General features: G+C 30.2%; 1 protein-coding gene across 1 annotated transcript in view; it reads left to right on the forward strand.

The window, feature by feature from the left end:
* Positions 1–1878: 1878 nt before the first annotated feature.
* Positions 1879–21348, forward strand: part of LOC123293629 — a 49820-nt gene continuing 30350 nt past the window's right edge. The window contains exons 1-12 of the mRNA XM_044874543.1: positions 1879–2077; positions 3692–3753; positions 4232–4321; positions 5886–5966; positions 6967–7047; positions 8783–8863; positions 9890–9970; positions 11141–11227; positions 12251–12331; positions 12698–12778; positions 13619–13702; positions 15127–15201. Of these exons, the coding sequence (XP_044730478.1) occupies positions 1881–2077; positions 3692–3753; positions 4232–4321; positions 5886–5966; positions 6967–7047; positions 8783–8863; positions 9890–9970; positions 11141–11227; positions 12251–12331; positions 12698–12778; positions 13619–13702; positions 15127–15201 (1081 nt within the window). The 5' untranslated portion in view covers positions 1879–1880. The remainder of the gene's footprint in view (positions 2078–3691; positions 3754–4231; positions 4322–5885; positions 5967–6966; positions 7048–8782; positions 8864–9889; positions 9971–11140; positions 11228–12250; positions 12332–12697; positions 12779–13618; positions 13703–15126; positions 15202–21348) is intronic.

The following is a 21348-nucleotide window of genomic DNA, read 5'->3' on the forward strand; positions in this document are numbered from 1 at the left end:
AGCCTTTTCCAAACTGAACCCTAAAGTCGTACTTGAAACATAGCTAAGAACACTTTCCAATAAATTACCTATCAAACGATACAAAAGAAATCGGAATCGGTTCATCGGTGACAGACGCGGTGTTATAAGTTAAACGGTGATAAACTTATAACACCTCTTTTTTAGTTCAGAGATTACGTACTGAACGTAAATGCACAAAATCCTTACAAAATAGGCAGGGGAAGTGCCTCAATTTTAAGGAAAACCGTTTTGAATTATATATCCATAACCGTGCACTTTAACGCGTAATATATTCAACAATATTAACTTTAGAAAAAAAAGTTTACAGTAAAAGTTGTACGAAATTTGTAGATTTAAAAGTTAAGTTGTTATCATTTTCTGGTTGAAACAAATATTAGAAGAGATCTCGGTCAAATAGTCAATAAGTAAATATTCATAGTCGTATAAGTCATAAACAGTTAGTGATACCAAAAAAAAAATGGTTTAACAAAAAAGATAATTTAATTATCTACACTAAGGATTACCATGTTTGGTCTAAGCTGCACGGTTATGGAGATTATAGCCTAAAACGGTTTTACTTAAAATGGAGGTACTTTCCCCGTCTATTTTTGTAAAGATTTTGTGCATTTACAACAGTACGTGATATTGAACCTATTTAAATAAAAAAATAACTCCTGTAATTTAGTGCATTATGGGCAAGAGTAATTAGCTTCTATATAGCATGTATTACGTAGGTAGGTCGATATACCTACATACAATGTCGTGATTTCATTGTATCTTAGTACGTAAACGGGGTTTGTTGATAGTATAATAACGATAATATGCCAACAAGGCGAAAATGTTATGAAAATTGTAGATGTATATACAATAAATTTTCAAAGTCGAACGGGATCCCGCGAAATTGCGAATAACTCCCACACTAACAGACCCCGCATTAACGGAATAATATACTTTTACCTTACAATTTCTGAAACTACTTTATGAAATACCTGGTATGTATAAAATTTGCATTGATAGGTAATGCTTTTTAGATATGTAATTACTTAATTTTGTTGCATGATTATTTTATTTTATAATTTTTTAAATCTATAATTTAACTAATTTAACTAATTATTTTCACTATGATAAAATAAAAATATTATTTAGTCCAATGGTGTAATTAATTATATCAAAATCAATTTTAAAATATATTATTGATTATTATTGCATTATTAAATTTTCTTAAACAAAAAGTTTTTAAGACATAAGTGATGTAGAAATCTTCTTTACAGTTTTTGGATACAATGTATCATCACGCATTGAGACCTTTGTTAATTATCGTTTTTAATTTTGAGAACATCCTGATTAATATTAGCCAAAACAAATTTTTAATAGGAATTAATCAATTTTCGAGATAATAAAATTTACTATACAAATTAATCTTTAGCATTTTTTCTAATTTGCATATTTACGGAGTTAAAAAAACAACTTTTGGATTTTAGGCCTCAAAATAAAAACTCCCCGTAATAATTAATACGAGAGAAAATAAGATAATAAATTGTAGTTTTTAACCGACTTCAAACAAAAACGGAGGAGGTTATCAATTCGACTGTATTTTTTTTTTATGTTTGTTACCTCAGAACTTTTGACTCGGTGAACCCAGGTTCCCTGGGAATACATACACCGGAACGTGTGTGGCCGATTTAATAAATTTCTATCTTTCAGATACCTAGCAACGAAACCACTCAAATAAACCATTTAACTCATAAACAAAATTTGATCGTCAAAATCTTTGGCATTAAAAATGATAATAAAAAAATTAAAAATGAAAAAATTAATTTAAAAAATTTATAAAATACACACATCAAAATCCTTTTTTATAAATTTTCGTTATCTAAATTATGCCGTATGCAAGATTGCCTACAAGGGGACTAAATTTAAATCATCACCATCACTCACCAAGAATGTATCCAAAAAGATTTAATTCACCGTGTCGAAGTCTGTCACCCGTAATAGACGATTGTGTTAAAACTCCAACTGTGCAAGTTAATATAAATACAAAAGATGATGAATGTTGTGATGGAAATTCAACAGGCCAGTAAGCACTATAATTTGGATAAAAATTCATTCATAAGTAAAGAGATAAGGATTAAAGAAACGAATGGAATTTATAAGGGGACAAAAATCCATTATTTATAATTTTATGACAAAAAGTTATCCTTTATAAACATTCATTTCCACTTTCGGAACAAGCTCGTCATTTATCGAGTGAACCAAAAAATATTAAATATTTAGCCATATCTTCAGTAGCACTCGCAAAGTGGAGACAAATCGATTGGCCTCTGGTGTGCTACATAGGAACACATATAGGTACATTTTTACAGTATGGTATCTGTTGGTAAGACAAATCGATTAACGTAAATATCATCAAACGCGTTTGGTTCCTAGTGCGCCAAACAAAAACGCACCTAATTATTTTCAAAACATGGCGTCTGGTGGTCGCCATATGGAATTTTCATTACTGCCATATCTTCAGTAGCAAGATTTAGACAAATTGATTGACGTCAGAATCATCAAAATCGGCCGACGCGTTTGGCCTCTAGTGCGCCACGTAGCAACACACGTTCATATATAGATTGATAAACACATTACCACTCTGTTACGTCTCCCATAAAAAGTATAGGGAAAAAAGTTGTTGGCATCTTTTGTGTATGATATTCAATAAAAAGCCTTTAAGACTATATTTATATCGTATATACTTTTTGATTGGTCGTTAACGAGCGAGCGTTATTTTAGTGCTCAAAGCAATTACAATAATTGAAAAGTAAAGTTGTTCATAAACTTACGGGCCTCCCTCTCGCACCCCAAGGAGTTCACGAACCTTAAACATATTAAGATATATTAAAATCCTGGTATATGATTTTTTTAAATTTGAAGGATATTCGACATTGAAAATTGACCAAGTTTCATACAAAATTTCAACCTTCCTTTGAGAAATTTCAAAAATTTGAAATTAAAGAAACGTATGAGCAAAATTTCATGGTTCTAGACCCAGTAGTTTTAGCTGTGCGTTGATCGCTCAGTCAGTGAATCTTACAGTCAGTTAGATTTTGGTTCCGTTGCATTTTTAATGAACAGTTTAAAGCAGCCATTATTAATTAACACTTGCAGATCAACTTTTCTTATCATTGCCAATCTATTCACATTGTCGTATTACTCTCTTTGTGAGCTCGATAGTTTCAAAAAAGATCAACATTTTATTATCGATCTTCATATTAAATGTTTCGATATAATATCGATATTGTACTTAAATAACGAGACAAAAACAATCCATTTTACAAAATCATTTTAACTTGAATAAAACCTGCCTCTAAATATATTTTCAATTTAATGAAATTGTTTATAGGTCTCTAGCGATCAGGAAGCAATTCCAGTTTACTAAATTCATAAACAACGCAAATATTATCGACTCTGTAACGGAGTGTTACAGAATATTATGAGTTTTAGCATTTTTCCATAAATATCCAACATTATTGATTGACCTAATATGCAGGAATTTTGGGATATTTAAATATTTGTTATAAACTTTTTGTGCTTTAGTCATTTCTGGTCACTTTGTATTTTGAACAAAGATTATTATTTTCTTGTATTTATTATTATCTCGGATTTTATAATTATTTACAGTATGTTTTAATAATGCATTTTATTGTAGTTGCTCAACGAACGTATTATGCGATACATGTGAATCCCTCGGACACTGGTGTGGTAAATGTGGTAAGTAAATATTTAAAATCGAATCCAATAATTATTAGCTTACAAAACCCAAATAAGAAATGCACTACTTGGCCGCCGAATAACTCATAAGTTAAAAAAAAAAATCAGAGAGTTTTGGAAATAAGTTTGATAGTGCGTAGTGATGCTAGGGACGACGCTTTGCTTCCAGTGCATAAAAGTTGGTTGTTATGACTTTGGCGTAAAAGTTCTGAATTGGTAACCGAACCTCATAAAAAGTTTATATAAGATTTCAAAACAAGAAGCTAAAGGCTTGAAAATTAGTTTTCTTAAATATAGATATGACAATATTTCACTCAGATACAACCGTTCAAAAATTGCTTAAAAATTTCTTTTTTCCTTTAATACTTTCCAGTAGTAAATTAGAAACGTTACGTACAATGTTCTTATGACATTTTGGCTATAGAATTAGATTTTTCAAGATTTTTTTAGTAAAATTTATCTCTGTCAATACTTGCAGAACACAGAAATTACTATAGTGGTCGGACAGCTTGTGGTATAGTACCATGCAACACATGCATGTCACTTGGTCATTGGTGTGGTAAATGTGGTAAGCTATTGTTTAATATTCGACAAAAATATCAGATCATTAAAAAATTAAATATATCGCTGAAAAAATATTCCAAAAAATTTTTTACTAAAAGATATTTTTCTTTGATTCAGTTCCAAAATGAGTATTGTAAAAACTTCAAGCGCTCGGGACACAAGGACAGCAGTAAATACAAGAAGCTTTTACATATAGTCATTTAAAGGACTCAGTAAAATTTTCATTTTGTATCTTTTAACTTGAAGCAAAATAGAATAAGCGGGAGCAATACTATTATATGTTACAACTTCAAGTTTTTTAGCGTTATTTGATCATTAGACTATCCCAATAACAGCGTGAAAACAGAAAATGATTTAAAGCGCTTTTTAGAGCGATTCTTTAGCCATCGAATTAACAGATAAAATTACATTCAATTAAATGTATTTACATCATATAATAAAATAAAACCAGTTTTCTTCATAGCATCCTAGTAAAAAATCTTGGAAAAGTTTGTCATTTCTGGTGAGGTGCTTCACACATGGGAGTAATGGACGCATATCAAATTAAAGAAAATTATTTAAATCTTCAAATTTTCTTGACCTGCTGATTCATATAGTACCATTATTTAATTGCCCATAAAGAAAATCCAGCCCTGTGAAAATAGCACCTCCAAATGCGAATTTCCGTAAAATGCTGATTGGATTTGTTTGTCCATCATTTGTTCAGATTTGTTCACCCTCTAATTGAAAGTTAGGGCATATTTTAAAATTTTTACATCACCATCCCCTAGATGAAAATTTCCATAAAATGCATTCGTTGAACTAAAACTAAATGCTAGGTGTTGAATTAAATTTTAATTTCCTCATAGCTTAAATTGGAAGGGAGGACAAGTAAAAATTTTGGCAAGACTGTACATCAGTGTTGGTCTATATTTATATCTACAGATGTATCTGTTAATTTAAATGTAGACCATAACTGATGTACGCTTATGTACGTTGATGTACCTACTCTGATGTACAGATCTGAACTACCGTACATCAATTGTGGTATAAGCAGATCTACACAAACGTACAAGTAAGTGTACATCTAGTAACATATCAACAGATCTATTATGATCTCAGTTTTATCATTTTGATCAAGAGAAATCATAGGTGATATTCTGGTATATAATCCAGTTTTTCCCGGGTTGAACATAAATACATCTCTGTTGATGTAACCACTTTCTAAATCAGATGATCTAAGACTGGAACTGCTATGCTAAGGCTTAAAAACGTTGAAAAAAAGGTTTCTCCCGCAATCCCCTCCAAATTGCTTAAATCAATCGCCACTTGTATAACAACGCTCTTCCTAGTAAACAACCCTTCTGACAGAACTTCAGTGCAAGTGTAAAAAAAATATTCATACTCTCTTCAATACACAAAAACCATTTTCATAAATTAATATTTTCGAAAAACATAAACATATAAATAAAAATAACCTTTTAAATAATTGAAGAAAATTAAAGTATAAAATTAAGTTTTTCCTACATTCAATTTTAATTTTCTAGCTTGATTTGTGCCTTTAAAATTATTTTAATGTATATTTACAGAGTATAGAAATTACTTCGGTGGTGGTCATCATGTACCATGTAATGCATGCTCATCTTTGGGACATTGGTGTGGAAAATGCCGTAAGTTAAAAATTAAAACATAAATTCATTCATTAAGAAAAATCAAATAAACATGTTTATTTTCTATCATGTAAAAGAACCGCATACATATCCGATAAAAGTCGGCTATTAATCGTTTAGAATAAATTTTCTGCCGATATTAATAATTTAATTCAAACAATAAAATTCTGGCTTAAAAAATTTTCTAAAGAGAATAATGACTTTTCAATGCTCATAACTAAAAGGTTACATGATCATTGTGCCCATTGAGACTTGTATTATTATACCATGTATATATGAAATATACATAGTATATTATTATACCATGTATACATGAAATATACATAGTACATTAAGTTTAGTCCCAAGTTTGTAACGCTTAAAAATTTTGATGTTACGAAAAAAAATTTGGTATAGCTTTTCATAATCATCTAATTATAATGGTCTATTTCAAATAAATTACTATTATTATTATTATTATTATTATTAGTCCATTTCCGGTTGTCCGTTCGTCCGTCCGTCCGCCTGTCAACACGATAACTCAAACGCGAAAAATGATCACTCAGGACGTAAAAACTGAGGTCGAGTTCGTAAATGAGCAACATAAGTCAATTGGGTCTTGGGTTCGTAGGACCCATCTTGTAAACCGTTAGAGATAGAAAAAAAGTTTACCTGTATAAAATGTTCCTTATTAAAAAATAAATATTTTTTTTGTAAACATTACTGTTTGCTCACGAGGGCACACATTAGTTGCAAATTTTATAATATGTATACTATGGGATTATCAGTTATATACGTGTGACATGTCGAGGTGTATGTGTAATGTGATAGAGTAATCAACACTGTCTGTACATGGTATTTCAACAGTTAACTCAATCAATTGTTTGTTTTCACTTGTTATAGTATATATTCAAAGCATATTTATATCATAAAAATTTCTAATTATAAACAATTATTCTTAAATATTGCTATGTTCGAGCTCGATCAGCCGAAATAAAATACATCAAATGTATACTTACAGGGTATAGAAATTACTTCGGTGGTAGTCATCATGTACCATGTAATGCATGTTCATCCTTGGGACATTGGTGTGGAAAATGCCGTAAGTAAAAAATTAAAAACATAATTATTACAATTATGAAAATTGTCCATGTAAGAGAAATTTAATTAAAAAACGGGGTAATATTCCATCTTTCAAAAGAACTGGGTACATTAACGGTATAAGTTGGCTATTAAGAGGACTTTCTCATTTAGAATTTTCAAAGAATATAGTTTTTTAATTCATGAAAATGTGCCTTTGTGTCTACGAGGAACTAGTCTACGCGAGCAATCTTTCAAAACCAAAAGGTTTTTGATTGTTTATAATAAAATTAGACAATGAACATCTAAAAAGTGGAAAACCTAACTATCCTATTTTTGTATACGAATAAAAATGGTGTGTTTTTGAAATTTTTAGAAATTAAACGTGTCTCAAAACCATTTACTTTTTAGAGATTAATAGGGAATATTCATTTTTTTTTTAAATATTTTTAATTCATTGTTTACACCGTTATAATATAGTAAAAAATATAAATACTGTTTAAAAATGCTGTAATTAAGTGTAAAAAAATATTTAAAATAGAGAATAATTTTGATATGTTTAAACGTAGTCTTTTTGACGCTCTCTGTTGATGACGGTATAAATATGTGATCTGTCACTTGGTGACAGTTCAATGTACTGTTTACTACAGGTGTAATATACACGTATGTGGTAATTATAGTATATATCCATGGTAATACCATACAAAATATAAGAAATTAATACCATACAGTATGTCAACAAGTCTGACAAGCCACATACTATGACGTCACGCCCATTTTAAAATTTAAATTTCCGTTTTAGAAATTTGAATTTCTCTTACTGAATTTGTATTTTTATTAATTAATTTTAAGTAATTAAAAAGATATTAATTACTAAAATAACGGTTTAGTTCAAATGTCTAGCCAATAAAGTTACGGAAAAAAAATATTTGTCTAGTTTTGAGTCTCGCTTTTGAAATTTTTTTACAGGAGGCTAACAAATTGTCTTATCGGCTCAAATGCACTTTTTGGAAGACACTCTCTGTAGCAGTCAAAATGGGCCAAAAAATGCCATAAAAAATAAGGTCATGTATCCGAGTAAGGTCACCCCACTGATTATATTCATTGACCAAAAAGATTATAGAACGATTATAGAATACGTTTATATATTTATTTATTTTGTAGAAATTTTGTATTACCTATTGTGATTAAAACGTGGTTTTCAGTGCTGATTTCTTTCGTTATTTAACATTTTCTGTTAAGTGTTTTTCTTTTGAATTTTGTACTTTAGTCGCGTTGGGTGTTTTTAAAATAAATTTTGTATTTTTGACTTAGGCGTGTTTTGTGTTTTAAAAGTATATTTGATATTACTATTAATATAATTATTATATTTAAAGACACTTTATTGATTTCCAAAAAAAACTTTTCGCCTGTGAAACTAACCAAAAATAATATATCCAAATATAACCAAAGTACCTAAATTATTTAATCGTACATAATCACTATAAATAGTATATAATTAACAATCATAATTATGGCGAAGCAATTTAACCGTAGATAATCACTCTAAAAAGCATGTAATTAACTGCTAACTGAATGGCTAAATAATATAGTTGGTTGCGACATTTGTACATCAAAACACTTTCTAATTATAAGAAATTGTTATTAAATGTTCGTATCATCTCTAAATTTAAAAAAAATGTTCTGTATATTTTAATTTCGAGCTCAGTCTGATAAAATGAAATGCTTATTAAAATATAGTAAATGTATATTTACAGAGTATAGAAATTATTTCGGTGGAAGCCATCATGTACCATGTAATGCATGCTCATCTTTAGGACATTGGTGTGGAAAATGTCGTAAGTGAAGCAATAATACTATTTTTATATATATTTTTGATATCCATCAAATAAGAAAACCATGAAAATAAAATACAGCCCATGTTACTTGCTAATAATGTAGCATTCTATATAAGTGAAATAATTTTTATAATCGGTAAAGTAGTAAACTCAAAAATGATTTGTATATTTTTTCATACAAACTTTTATCCCATATTTCACCCTTTTAAGGGATGAATTTCAAAAAATCCTTTGACACCTACAGCATAAAATCAATATCTTCTTGAAATTTGAAACTTCTGTCATTAGCGATTTAGACTGGTCGTCGATATATCAGTCGCGACATTGCCTGTTTAACCTCCAAATTACCCCCCCCCCCTCTGAAATGTTTCTGGTTTTAAGCAATATACAAAAAGAATCATTTTGAAAAAAAAAAATCATCAAAATCGGAGCTGTTTTTGAGGAATCCATAATAATGGCTATTTTACGTATTCTTTTATCCTACTGTTAGCCGATAAATTTATTTATTTTAAAGAATGACTTTTAAGTTAAGAACGGTTACTACGATGTTCATAACTTTTCTACAATCGCAGAAAAACACGATCAATCTGAAAAACACTTAGAAGCTTCCCTTTAGTAGCACACCTTTGGAAAAAATCCGTATACCCACACCACTATACTGTCACTGCTATTATTTAATTCTAATCTTTAAAGTCTATAAAGTTAGCCAATCTATGGATATTTGTGGTTACAAATACTTACATAAAAAAAAAAATCGTTTTTTCATGACGATGAACTAAAACCAACATGCAGTATTTTTGATTATATAGTAGCTATTAAAAATTTCTGCCTACCCTGTATAAAATCTCAGTGCTCGCCACTGGCCGTACATATTTGCTGGTGTATGAGTGAAACAGCAAGGGGTGTGGCATTCAAATTCTCACCTGTGCTCAAATAATGTAAAATAAAATAAAATTTCCTTTTTTTTTTGAGCTCGATCCATAAAAATAAAATGCAAACTAAAATATATCAATTGTATATTTACAGAATATAGAAATTACTTCGGTGGTGGTTATCATGTACCATGTAATGCATGTGCATCTTTAGGACATTGGTGTGGAAAATGCCGTAAGTTAAGAATTAAAACATATTACTTATGAAAAGCGTTCATTAAGATAAATTTTATTTAAAAATATTTTTATTTATTATCATTTAGAGAATTGGGTACTTAATCGTACCACCGACCGACTGTTATTAAAAATTTTCTAACAACATTTTAAGAGTCAGTATCCAACTGACCTTCGGTATTTTAACGAACGGTATAGTTCCTTCATTATAACTCTCTTATTTCTATTTAAAATTGATATGTCTATTTAAATATATGGTGGCCAAGGCGAATGTGGTCCATATTTATTGTGTTCGCTCCTGTCTTCGCTCAAGTGTTCCCCTAATTTCGAATTTTAAGGGCGGAACGTTGTTAAAAGTAGTAGCATCAGTTTTTCCCCAGATAGGTACAGTTTTAGGGCACCATGCAAAATGGCAAAAAAGGGAATTCTTATAGTTTCATCATGCCCGCATGAGTTTGAAAACAAATAGAAATTTTAAAACGTTTAAATTTTTAAAATAATTTTGCCATCTATATTTCAATGAAGCTATCCGTGGATAACTCTAACAAAGCAGAGTCACATTTTGCGAAAAACTTTTCATCGCTAATAAAAATGGCACCCGATGCGAAAATCCAAACTTGTCGATAGGAGTAACTTGGCTGATCTATTTTGAGAAGTCCCCATTTAAATTACCAGATTACTTACCATTTTATCAATAATAAAGATTTGAATAAAGGAATGTGCATTGGAAATCGTAATTCCTAAATTTTCTTCATATTTTGAAATTTTGTACTTAGTCAGATATCATTGGCGTGGGCCAGGAGCTTTCCTACGGACCATTTCCTATTTTTGTCCAGTTTAGCTAAGCCCATAGAAGCAATTTCCAAAAATTCTCCAAAAAAAATCTTTAGAATCGGTTAAGAAAATTATTTTACTCAAAAAAATTTTCAAAACAAGCAGTTTATACTTTTTTCTTACTTTTTCATGGGCGAAGAACCATTTAGTGAGTCTAAAAGTGCTAAAGGATACTAGAGCGAAATTTTTAACAAAATTAAATTTATTCACGTCAATAAATTTGAGATTTTTTCTGATTTAAGCACATTTTTTGTGCTATTTTACTGGGATTATTCGACTTGTAATCCATAAAATATAATTATTTGAGTAATAAAATATTTTTGTGATATATTTCTAGAATATAGAAATTACTTTGGTGGTATTAATGGTCATCATGTACCATGTAATGCATGCTCATCCTTGGGACATTGGTGTGGAAAATGTCGTAAGTTAATACAAACTACTTGTCATGATATTCATAGAATATTTTTTATATTAACACATTTTCACTCCCGTTTTTAATTGAATATAATCGAATTGGATTGGTATGAAATTATGATTAATAAAGCAACAATTTGAGGCTATTGTACAGTTGCGTCCTTCTATCTTTGATAATATGAATTTTGTTTCCCCATGAGTTTTTTCGGAAATTATATGACTTGGTGAAAGTAATTTATGAATAGGCTGACATGAAACTATTTTCAATAAGTTTCGATAGTGTTATTAGAAACAATTTAATAAGCGCGTTGCATTGTGGTAATACTCCACTAAGCTTATATATATATTATAAAACTACAGTGAAACAAAATGATACTTTATCAGCGACTCTATTAAGCGCTATACTTTGTATTGAGTAATAACACTTAAACATTTAAACTACCCTCAAAATTTAAGAAATTTATTTATGCCGATGATATATCTAATACCTGAATGAATTAAAAGTTACAATACGATTTTTAATGGGACCCGACACAAAATTTTCGAATGAATGTGTAGAACATTATATTGATTAGCTTCCTAACAATCAAGAAATTTGAAAAACACCCGTTGAATCTTACAGCATGGAGCTCCCATGAGCTAAAAGTATTAAAGGCTCTTCAGTAGCGCCTCTCTCGCTCAAAAAAATCCTCTGTTACTATTACCGGTAAAAGAGGGCGTATGAAGTATAGATGAATACAGGATATAAATACGGTATTTCTAATCCTGAAAGTAATGAAATAGTGGCTCAACGAAGGGAAAAGGAAAAAAGTCAACCCTCTTTCTGAACTGAAGAGCTAAGTTGCATGTAGTGAAGCTATTTACCAAGTTTCATCCAAATTCCCAAAGCAAAAACGCACATATTAAAATAATTAAAAACATGCCGGGTAATAAGAATCCGACTTCAACTTGATAGTTTTTCCTTGTATTATTTTATTGTTAACTGGATCTTTGGAATTAACAATAATAAAAATTTAATTTATGATTCCAGAATATAGAAATTACTTTGGTGGTGGCCATCATGTACCCTGTAACACATGTTCTTCTTTGGGGCATTGGTGTGGAAAATGTCGTGAGTTAATAAAAATTACATAGAATATTAGATTTAAATAATTTTGAAAAATTAAAATTTTTCATCAGTTCCCTTGTGGCGACTGATGTAGAACTGTATATTGTATATCAAGTCATTTTATAAGGGTTATTTCCACAGTGACCAAAATCAATATTCAAAAAGAAATCTATAGATTTAAAAAACTAACTGAATTACAAAGTTTCATCGAAATTCCCAAAGCAAAATCACATAGTAAAAAAAGATTTCTAATATAGCAGGTATTGGAATCAGATTCGAATTTTATCGTTTTTTCTTGTACTGTTTTCGTGTTAACTGGAACTTAAGAAATATTATAAATACTAACATAAATTACTCATATAATTTTAGAAAATAGAAATTACTTCGGTGGTGGTCATCATGTACCATGTAATGCATGTTCATCCTTGGGACATTGGTGTGGAAAATGTCGTAAGTTGATACAAATTTCAATTTTAAAAGATACTGAAATTTAAAAAAAGCTATTATTTTTCAAGAATAAGTCATCGGATTTTGAATAATTTTATGAGCTAGTTTAATTATCCAATCTGATGTCAGAACATGATGTTTCCCATCAAACACTGCAACTTTTGTTTAAATTATTTTTTGATTGGTTAACTACAAAACGAGCTATTAGCCATTATAGATTAAAATGAAGCCATTATAGATTAATTTTCTCTTAATTTTCGTCTAATTTTCCCAAGTTCTAACAGAATTCATCCTCAAGATTTGAAAAGCAAATCTTAAATATTTGCACACACTAATTTTTTTTGGGAACGTCCTTAAGACTCTTTTATTGTTAAAGACTGTGGAAATCATATTTGTCGATAATAGAGCTACGTCCGAATCGGGATGATAACTTTAAATTTTTTTGTTTACCAAGAAATCAATACTAATAAATTTCGGCTACAAGATTTTAATGATCACAGTATCACACAAATTCCGTAACCACCAAATTCATTTACATAAATCTTGAATCCTTTGAATATGAAAAATCGCGTTTTTGTACATAATTTTACGCTTTCCAAGTTAACTCTTTGGAGATATTTGTAATCTAAGGATCAACATTTAATATTCCTGACCTCTTGAAAGTGTCATTCTTTTATTGGATAGCTTTTTATTCTAATTGTCACTAATTTTACTTTTTTGTACTTGTTGTAAAATAAAATACAATTTTTGAACTTTTTAAACGAAATGTATAGGTACCTTATAATTTACTCTTATCCATCCTGAGGGTATACAACATATTAACATTTTATTATATATTTACAGAATACAGAAATTACTTCGGTGGTGGTCGACACCATATACCATGTAACGCATGCTCATCCTTGGGGCATTGGTGTGGAAAATGCGGTAAGTTATATATTGAGTCTAAATTACTTGAGTCTAAATTAATTAAATTACTCTCATACAAGTTTTTTTTCTGCGATACGTAAATTTTTAATGTTATTTTGTATACTTGTTTTTTTTAATTTTCTTGTTTTTTTAATGTTCTTATTTAATCTATCCGATTATATTTTTAAGATCGCAGCGCCGCGATACTAAAAAATTGAACCTTTTTACCTACCTAGGGCGACCTAACCAGCTGATCTTTTTCATTGAATAAAAAGACTGTACAACATTTTTGTTATAAATTAAGATATAGATAATAGTTAGCAGTTTTTTCATATAAACTTGCGTATTTTTCTTTGAGTAACTTAGAGTACGTGTTTCTCAGTTATAAACTTAGTGTATTTTTTGTTCATAAGCTTCGTGTTTTTCTTTTGTTTTAGTATAACATAAAGTTAAGAATAATAACCAACAGATTTTCATTCTGAAGGTTGTTGACGAAATTCCCAGTTCAGCCATCCAAATTTCCCTTCGTCTTATTAATTTTCTATTCCTTTTCATTTTTTGTTCTGCTTTAAGAAATTAATGTCAAATATGACACTGAATTACATTCAGCCACACAGCGATATCTATTTAATGGTATTTTATTTGATTTTCAAAAAAAAATTCGGTTGTCAAAACAAATCAACAAAGGAAGTTTACAAAATTTAAAAAACCTCCGACAAATTTTTCGGGTACGGAACCCTAAAATCGCACTTGAAACATATATAAGAAAACTCTCAATTAAATTACATAAAATAAATTTTTCCTTAAAGCCTTTTCCAAACTGAGCCAAATTTGAAGATCATCGCCCATTTTTTTTCGGGTACGGAACTCTATACTCGCACTTAAAACATAATTAGAACATTCTCCATTAAATTACCTTTCAAACGAAACAACAAAAATCAAAATCGGTTAATCCGTTTATGCGCTACGTTGCCACAGACAGAAAGCCATTTAATTGTAGATAATCACAATAAATAGCATATAATTAACAATCATAATTATGGCGAAGCCGTGCATCTGTATAACATTCTATGTTCATATAAAGTGGCCTAAAAAAGGTTCAAATTAAAATCGGTAGATAGAGTCTTACTTAGTAGGATTGTGCAATAGCTTAGAGAAAAGATCAAATTTCATATAATTTGAGCCCAAACATCTATATCTAAAAGTTTCCAAAATACTTCTGTTCGAAATTCAAAAAAACACATAATTTTCTACATTTTTTGAGTTTTTGGTGGCTCTTTACTTTAGGTTCTTGTTTCCAAAGTCTTTCAGTTACTGTTTCCAAAACTTGCAACTTGTCTGTTTTTTTTATAGCGTGAAAAGTGAAAATCCAATATAACTTCATACCATAGTATGATATTCTAGCTACAAAAAAATGATAAAATTAAAATTTATACTTACAGAATACAGAAATTATTTCTATTATGATAGTCCATGTAGCACCTGCGTATCGCTGGGACATTGGTGTGGTAAATGTGGTAAGTGAATATATTTTTTTAATATAATATTTTTAATATTTATAAAAATATAATTCATACCAAATACTTTTCTTAAGATATTATGTGGGTATTTTTCAAATAGAACACAACCTTCTATTAACCAAATAAATCTCAAACAAAACACACATACATTTTTGTAACTAAATAAACTGAGGCTTTTCCGAGATTCTCTTCGAATCTAGGCCCTACGGTAGGAAAAGTTTTATTTAAATATCTTATAAGTTGCTGGCTAAGCCACACTTTCATTTGGACCTAAGCTTGCTTCTATAAATCTGCATTTGGCTTAAGTGATATGATTTAGATGCTTTTGTTTGGGAATAAATTGCCCGCATCCATCCATCCATACCACTGTTTTTTGTTGATAAAAATGACCTTTATACTACTTTACATGTACAGTGATGGTCAAAAGTTGAGCAACTTGTTTAATAATTTTTAAACGGTTCAGGATATTGTTCAAAATTAAAATCACCCACCCAGCGCCCACGAAGTAACATTATATACTCTACAAACAGGGTCACTGGGATGATCTAAACATACTGGAGTGTCACAACAGAAGCAGGAACTCAAAGTTTATCATTTTCGAGGTATTTATTGACTCCAAATACCATCGGATACAACAAAATAAAAAACTTGTATAAACATGAAATTTGTTTTTTACACATTCCAATGTAAATATATTATATTATCTTATGACTCCTCCTTGAAAAAAACGCCTAAGGCTAGCTATGCTGAAAAACACTGAATATACAAGCATACATCATATACACATACACTCACACTCCGCTACACGAGCACTATTATAGCTCCTTTATTTAATGCTATTTTGGTGCCACAGGAATCGGCTAGCCTGTAAGTGGATGTGATACGTGGAGCGAGAGAGAAGAATGCCAGTGAGTTCCCCTGTGTCCTTGTCTAATACAATGCTTATACGTGATATATTGACATTACGTATAAGTATGTATATGTATTAGAAAGGGCACAAGGGAACTTACTGGCATTCTACTCCTTCGCTACGCATATCGTAAGTTTCGGCCCCTGGCGTGTTCTAAGTCCTTTTTTTTATTTGATTCAAGACTTTGCAATCTTTTTACAAAGAGCTCCTACATTAATCCACGAAAACAAAAACTATTCAAAATAGGAAGAAAATAAAAATAGCTCAGTTATAACATTCTATATGCACATAAACAATTCATAAGATTTAAAATCTTAGAGACCAAATTCGAGTAAATACACTTACCGCATTAACTTGTTATTCATTTAGAAGGAACGAACTAATCATCAGAATTGTTCGAAAGTAATAAAAAACCTTTTTAATATGGGAAATATTCTCACCGTATAGCAAGTCATACAAGTTTTAGGAATAGAAAGTGAATTTTCTGAAGAAACTTGCACGCTCATACTCATATACAGGGCAAATAAATAATTCGTTACGGTTACGAAGAGTGCAAACGGCAGTGTACAAAGTTGTGCAAAAACTCGAATGAATGACAGGGGACACTGGAAAGCCAAATATTTCTCGAATCCATTCCTGACTATCATGTCTTTGTACATGAAGTTGTGACATGATAAAAAACATTATAATTCTTTCACGGTCTTGTAGGGCATAGAAAATTATGCTTTTTTCATAATTTGTGTTTGTCATTTTTATGTCATTCAATTCTTACCACCCTCTCCACGTGTCAACTCTGCTTGCATGGTAAATCAGGTCCTGCCTACTGATCAGTTATCTACAATCACAAAGACTACCATAAAAATTTATTGACAGTATATGAGTGACAAAAATTTTTCGGATGATTAGTCCAAGCTAGTAAAGAATATTATTTTTTCGTTTAGTTCATCGTTTTCAAGTTATTGGCAGTTTAACGTTTGGAAAATTTTCAAAGTTGAAATTAAATTTTTCAGATTATGAGAATCCTAAAATAATCTTTGAATATCTTTAATAAAGTTCTGAAGCGTAATTACAGATTACTTCATTCTAAAGAGCCTCAAACCTAAAAGTTGCTTTAACTCGAGAGCCTGTAGATTTTGGTCCAATTTGTTCCAAACGAGCTCTAGTATATGACCCTCCAAGGCACCCATCGAATTACCAAACACTTTTTACAATCTTGTGATTGAAATAATTACCTTAAAATTCATTAAGAAATCAACTTCAGTCAATTTCAGCACCTTAAGAAAACTTAAAAGAAAAATAATTCGATCAAGAAATATGCTATAATCCTTCACGAACAAGCCAAAACTTATACAAATTCCAAGTGACTTAAGTACAGTTAAAATGCTTGCGCAAAATTTTTCTATAGACGTTCAAGTTTGCTAGTCTAAAAAAAATGTTCATGCATACTTGTTAGCTACAATAACTTCTATTAAGTTAAAAATTCTTACTGAGCTAACAATTAGTAGGCACTATCTACCTTTTGACAATATACATAAATTAACCGTGTGCTGATTTCTCTTAAGGAAGTAATGCAATTTTTATAAGAAAAATCATTATTTTATAATTCCATTACTAATATCCCCTCACCTACCAGTACAAAAAAACAATTAATGTTAATTACGGGTTAATTTACTTATTGACTAGTTTCGGAAATTGTTTCTCATTTATTAAAGTAGAAAGCATTAATAAATTGTAATGGCTGTCCATGTCGATAGTAAAATAGATTACCTATACAAAACAGTCACTATGCCTAGGCGAAGTGAACAGGCGCCTGTTCTTACTTTAGAATATATAGTTCGCCCTAACACCTAATGTAATGTAATTTTGAAAATAAATCTTTGTAATATACATTTCCAGTTTTCAAGTTTCATAGACGGAAATTTTATAAATGCAAATATTGCGAAAGACTTGGATTTTGGTGTGGAAAATGTGGTCAGTATAAATTGAAATAAAAAATGTCTATTACTTTTAGAAAATTGTTTAGTCTGATTGCAAAAATTAATCAATAGAGTAAGAACCAGCAACTGTCATGGCATATGTGTGTTTTCTTAATAAGAGTTAAGAACAGTTGTGCGTTACAGACCTTCATTGACGATTGCTAAGGAAGTTATCTGTATCTAAAAATCAATGAGTTGCATTTACGTATTCGAATAACTTGAAGAACGTTACACAAAATTTTTAACCATATGTTACAGTCTGGCAACCTATTGATAGATCAAATTACCTTATTATTGAAACAAAAATGATACTTACAGTACTTGTCGCCAGGGGCATAATCGAAGGAAGATTAAAAGAATTCGTCTCCAAGTTTATTTACTACTGTAAAACTGGAAATAGTTTTAACCAATGTTTTATTGTATCTAAAAAGTGACCCGGATACAAGAGTCTCTCACTCCAGGTTGAGTAGGAAACTTAGAACTAGCATTCATTTGAGAAATATGTACATATTTAAAGTATGTATACTCACTGTCAGAAAAAATGCTACAGTTAAAACATTATAAGCGTACTCATCATATGTTATGTTATAATAGGAACACTTAGAATGTTTTAAAACGAGCATTTTTTCTGACATTGAGTATACATTGTACATATATAGATTATTTATTGCCCAGTTCCGGATATTGTTTCTCATTACTGTACAACTTTTACGAAATGAAACCTTAGTCTCCTTTACTTAAGGGCTATAATGCACAAACGTTATTATGTTTTCCAGTTAAATAATAATTTTTAAACTGCTAATTCATAGTCTTCTATTGCGCCTAAGGTGAGAATTATCTCACCCCTCTTCGAATGGATCTGCTTGGCTATTAAAAACGTATATAAAACTTGAGTTTATAAATAGTAAATGCACCCAATTTCTGGGTAATGCATACACTGTTAAATGTAATGCATACACTGTTCTTATTAAGTCAAGTAAAATTCCTTAAATTGCTATTTGTTTACTGTTAATAGGTGTTTCAGAAATCGCACCATTAAATTGTATCATAGACATATTTTCTCTTTTTTGTAATTGAATTTTTTTTTAACTGATTGGTTTTTTTTTTCGTTAATTCACTTGTTAGTTCTTACTCAAATGTCTTAGTTTCCTTATTGTCCATATTGTGTAAATATTCCTTATACCATATAATATTAGAATACACCTCGGTGTTGTTAGACTACCTAATAACTTTGCTTGGACAAGTTTTTATTTTTGAGATAAAAATTCCATAAAATGTATGCTGGTTGTAAGACATTAATTTTATTTTAAAAAATTTTCCGATTGGACGAATTTTGGATTGATTCACGATTTTGGTTTACGGGAGCTTATACCTAGAAAAATATGTGCTTGTGGAGAAAAGTCAATGAAAGACTTTTATTATGATATAAAATATCGGTTTAACAATGCCTTATACAAACTCCCACTCCTGTTTTATTTCCTTTAACTTTTTACTACAATACGTTCGTCTTAACCTCGCCTCGTAAACGATAATAGAAGGGGCATTTATTTTTAGGACAAGGACTTTAATAGGATGTTTGGTAATTCGATGCAAACATTAGAGGAGATTATACTAGAGCTTAATCTGCAACATATTTGGTCAAGTTAGATATTAGACAAATGTAAATTATTTCCCCACAACCCCCGCCTCCATAGCTATTATATGACAAGTTATTTTTTAGTAAAATTATATAAAAAAGCTAAAAATTGTGTAAGCTCTAACCCCGTATACGGTAAGAAATTTTTTATGGATATCACTATGTCAGTATCGGTGTAAACGACATACCGCACACTGTAATTAGAGAATAGTAACTTAAGCAATAGTTAAGGCGAACGAGTCTATGTAGTATGGGCGTTCCATAGTGGTTAGCGATACTGGCAATAGTTCAGGTGGATAGCCCCATTAAATACTGTAATGCAACTTATGCTAACATAGATACTGTATGTATCTGTAAAAAATAGAATAGCGTGCATCTGATACACCTTTGATTAGACCTTGAACGTCCAGGTCGATTAAAAATCAACTCGTTTTCGTAACTGATAAAAGATAAAAAACTGCTTTAAATTAAAAATCGACATTTATTATTTGAAGCATTTTTCTGAAATGAAAAAACATATTCAGTAAAAATTAAACAAAAAAATCTTCTAAGCCCATAAATTAGAAAACTGAACGTTGCCATTCAAAAAGCACTGCAAAAACACAATATCATGTAGAATGTTGACGGACACATGAAGATTAAAATGTAGTCGGTTTTAGTAGTTATTTGTTACATTAAAAAAAAAAAAACAGCCACCCACAAACTTAGGAGTTTAGAAGAAACATATATCGTATAAATTACGAGGCATGAAGTCCATGTCCCTATTACGACATTTACACGTACTCTTTACACAAGCACCTATCATTTTCCTGTTATTTATTGTGTCTAAATCCCCTCTGTTGTGTGCGCGTTCTTTTTAGTTTCGCATAATGTGAAAAAAATACTAAAATCGACTACTGTTAAATAATTTTTCATAAGTCTGTTGTATTCCTCTTGGAAAACCTGTTCCAATCAACCGTCACCCGATACTCCCGATACTTCGCTTCGTTACACATTAAAAAAAAAAAAAAACGTACTTCGATATTGTCGTTAAATGATCCGAAATATAAAAGCCTCATATACTCATATAAATTTCCGCTCTTTATATTAAAACGTATGAAAGTAATTTTTTTTCCAATCACTGTATAATATAAATTATTAAACAGAGTATCCCGAAATTACCGAAACACACAGAAAACATACTCAGTGCTTAGCACGCATGCATCAAGCACCCATTGTGTGGTATGGTATTATTTAATGGGTGTTCTAAAACTGAATAGATGTCTGCTATTGACTTGTCTCCTCAGGCGAACTTTTTGCTAGGTATAATCAAAATTTTTTATAATACACCTATTTTGGAAAAGGAATAGAAATTAAAAATATGAAGGTTAAAAAGGACGTGAGCAGGGTGTAATTATGCTATTCCAGTTTAACTTTTGGATTTAATAAAAATTTCGATGTTTCAAGAATAAAAACTGACACGGTTTAACTGCATAATATAATTATTTTACATATACAGATGGCAGACATGATTATTTTACTCCTCAAGTGGTACCATGCCACACTTGTATGAGGTTACAGCGTTGGTGTGGTGCATGTGGTAAGCTAATATTAAAATAATCACAATAATATTTTAAGATATG

The sequence above is a fragment of the Chrysoperla carnea genome, chromosome 1 (assembly GCF_905475395.1).
Source record: "Chrysoperla carnea chromosome 1, inChrCarn1.1, whole genome shotgun sequence".
In the NCBI taxonomy this organism is placed as follows: Eukaryota; Metazoa; Arthropoda; class Insecta; order Neuroptera; family Chrysopidae; genus Chrysoperla; species Chrysoperla carnea.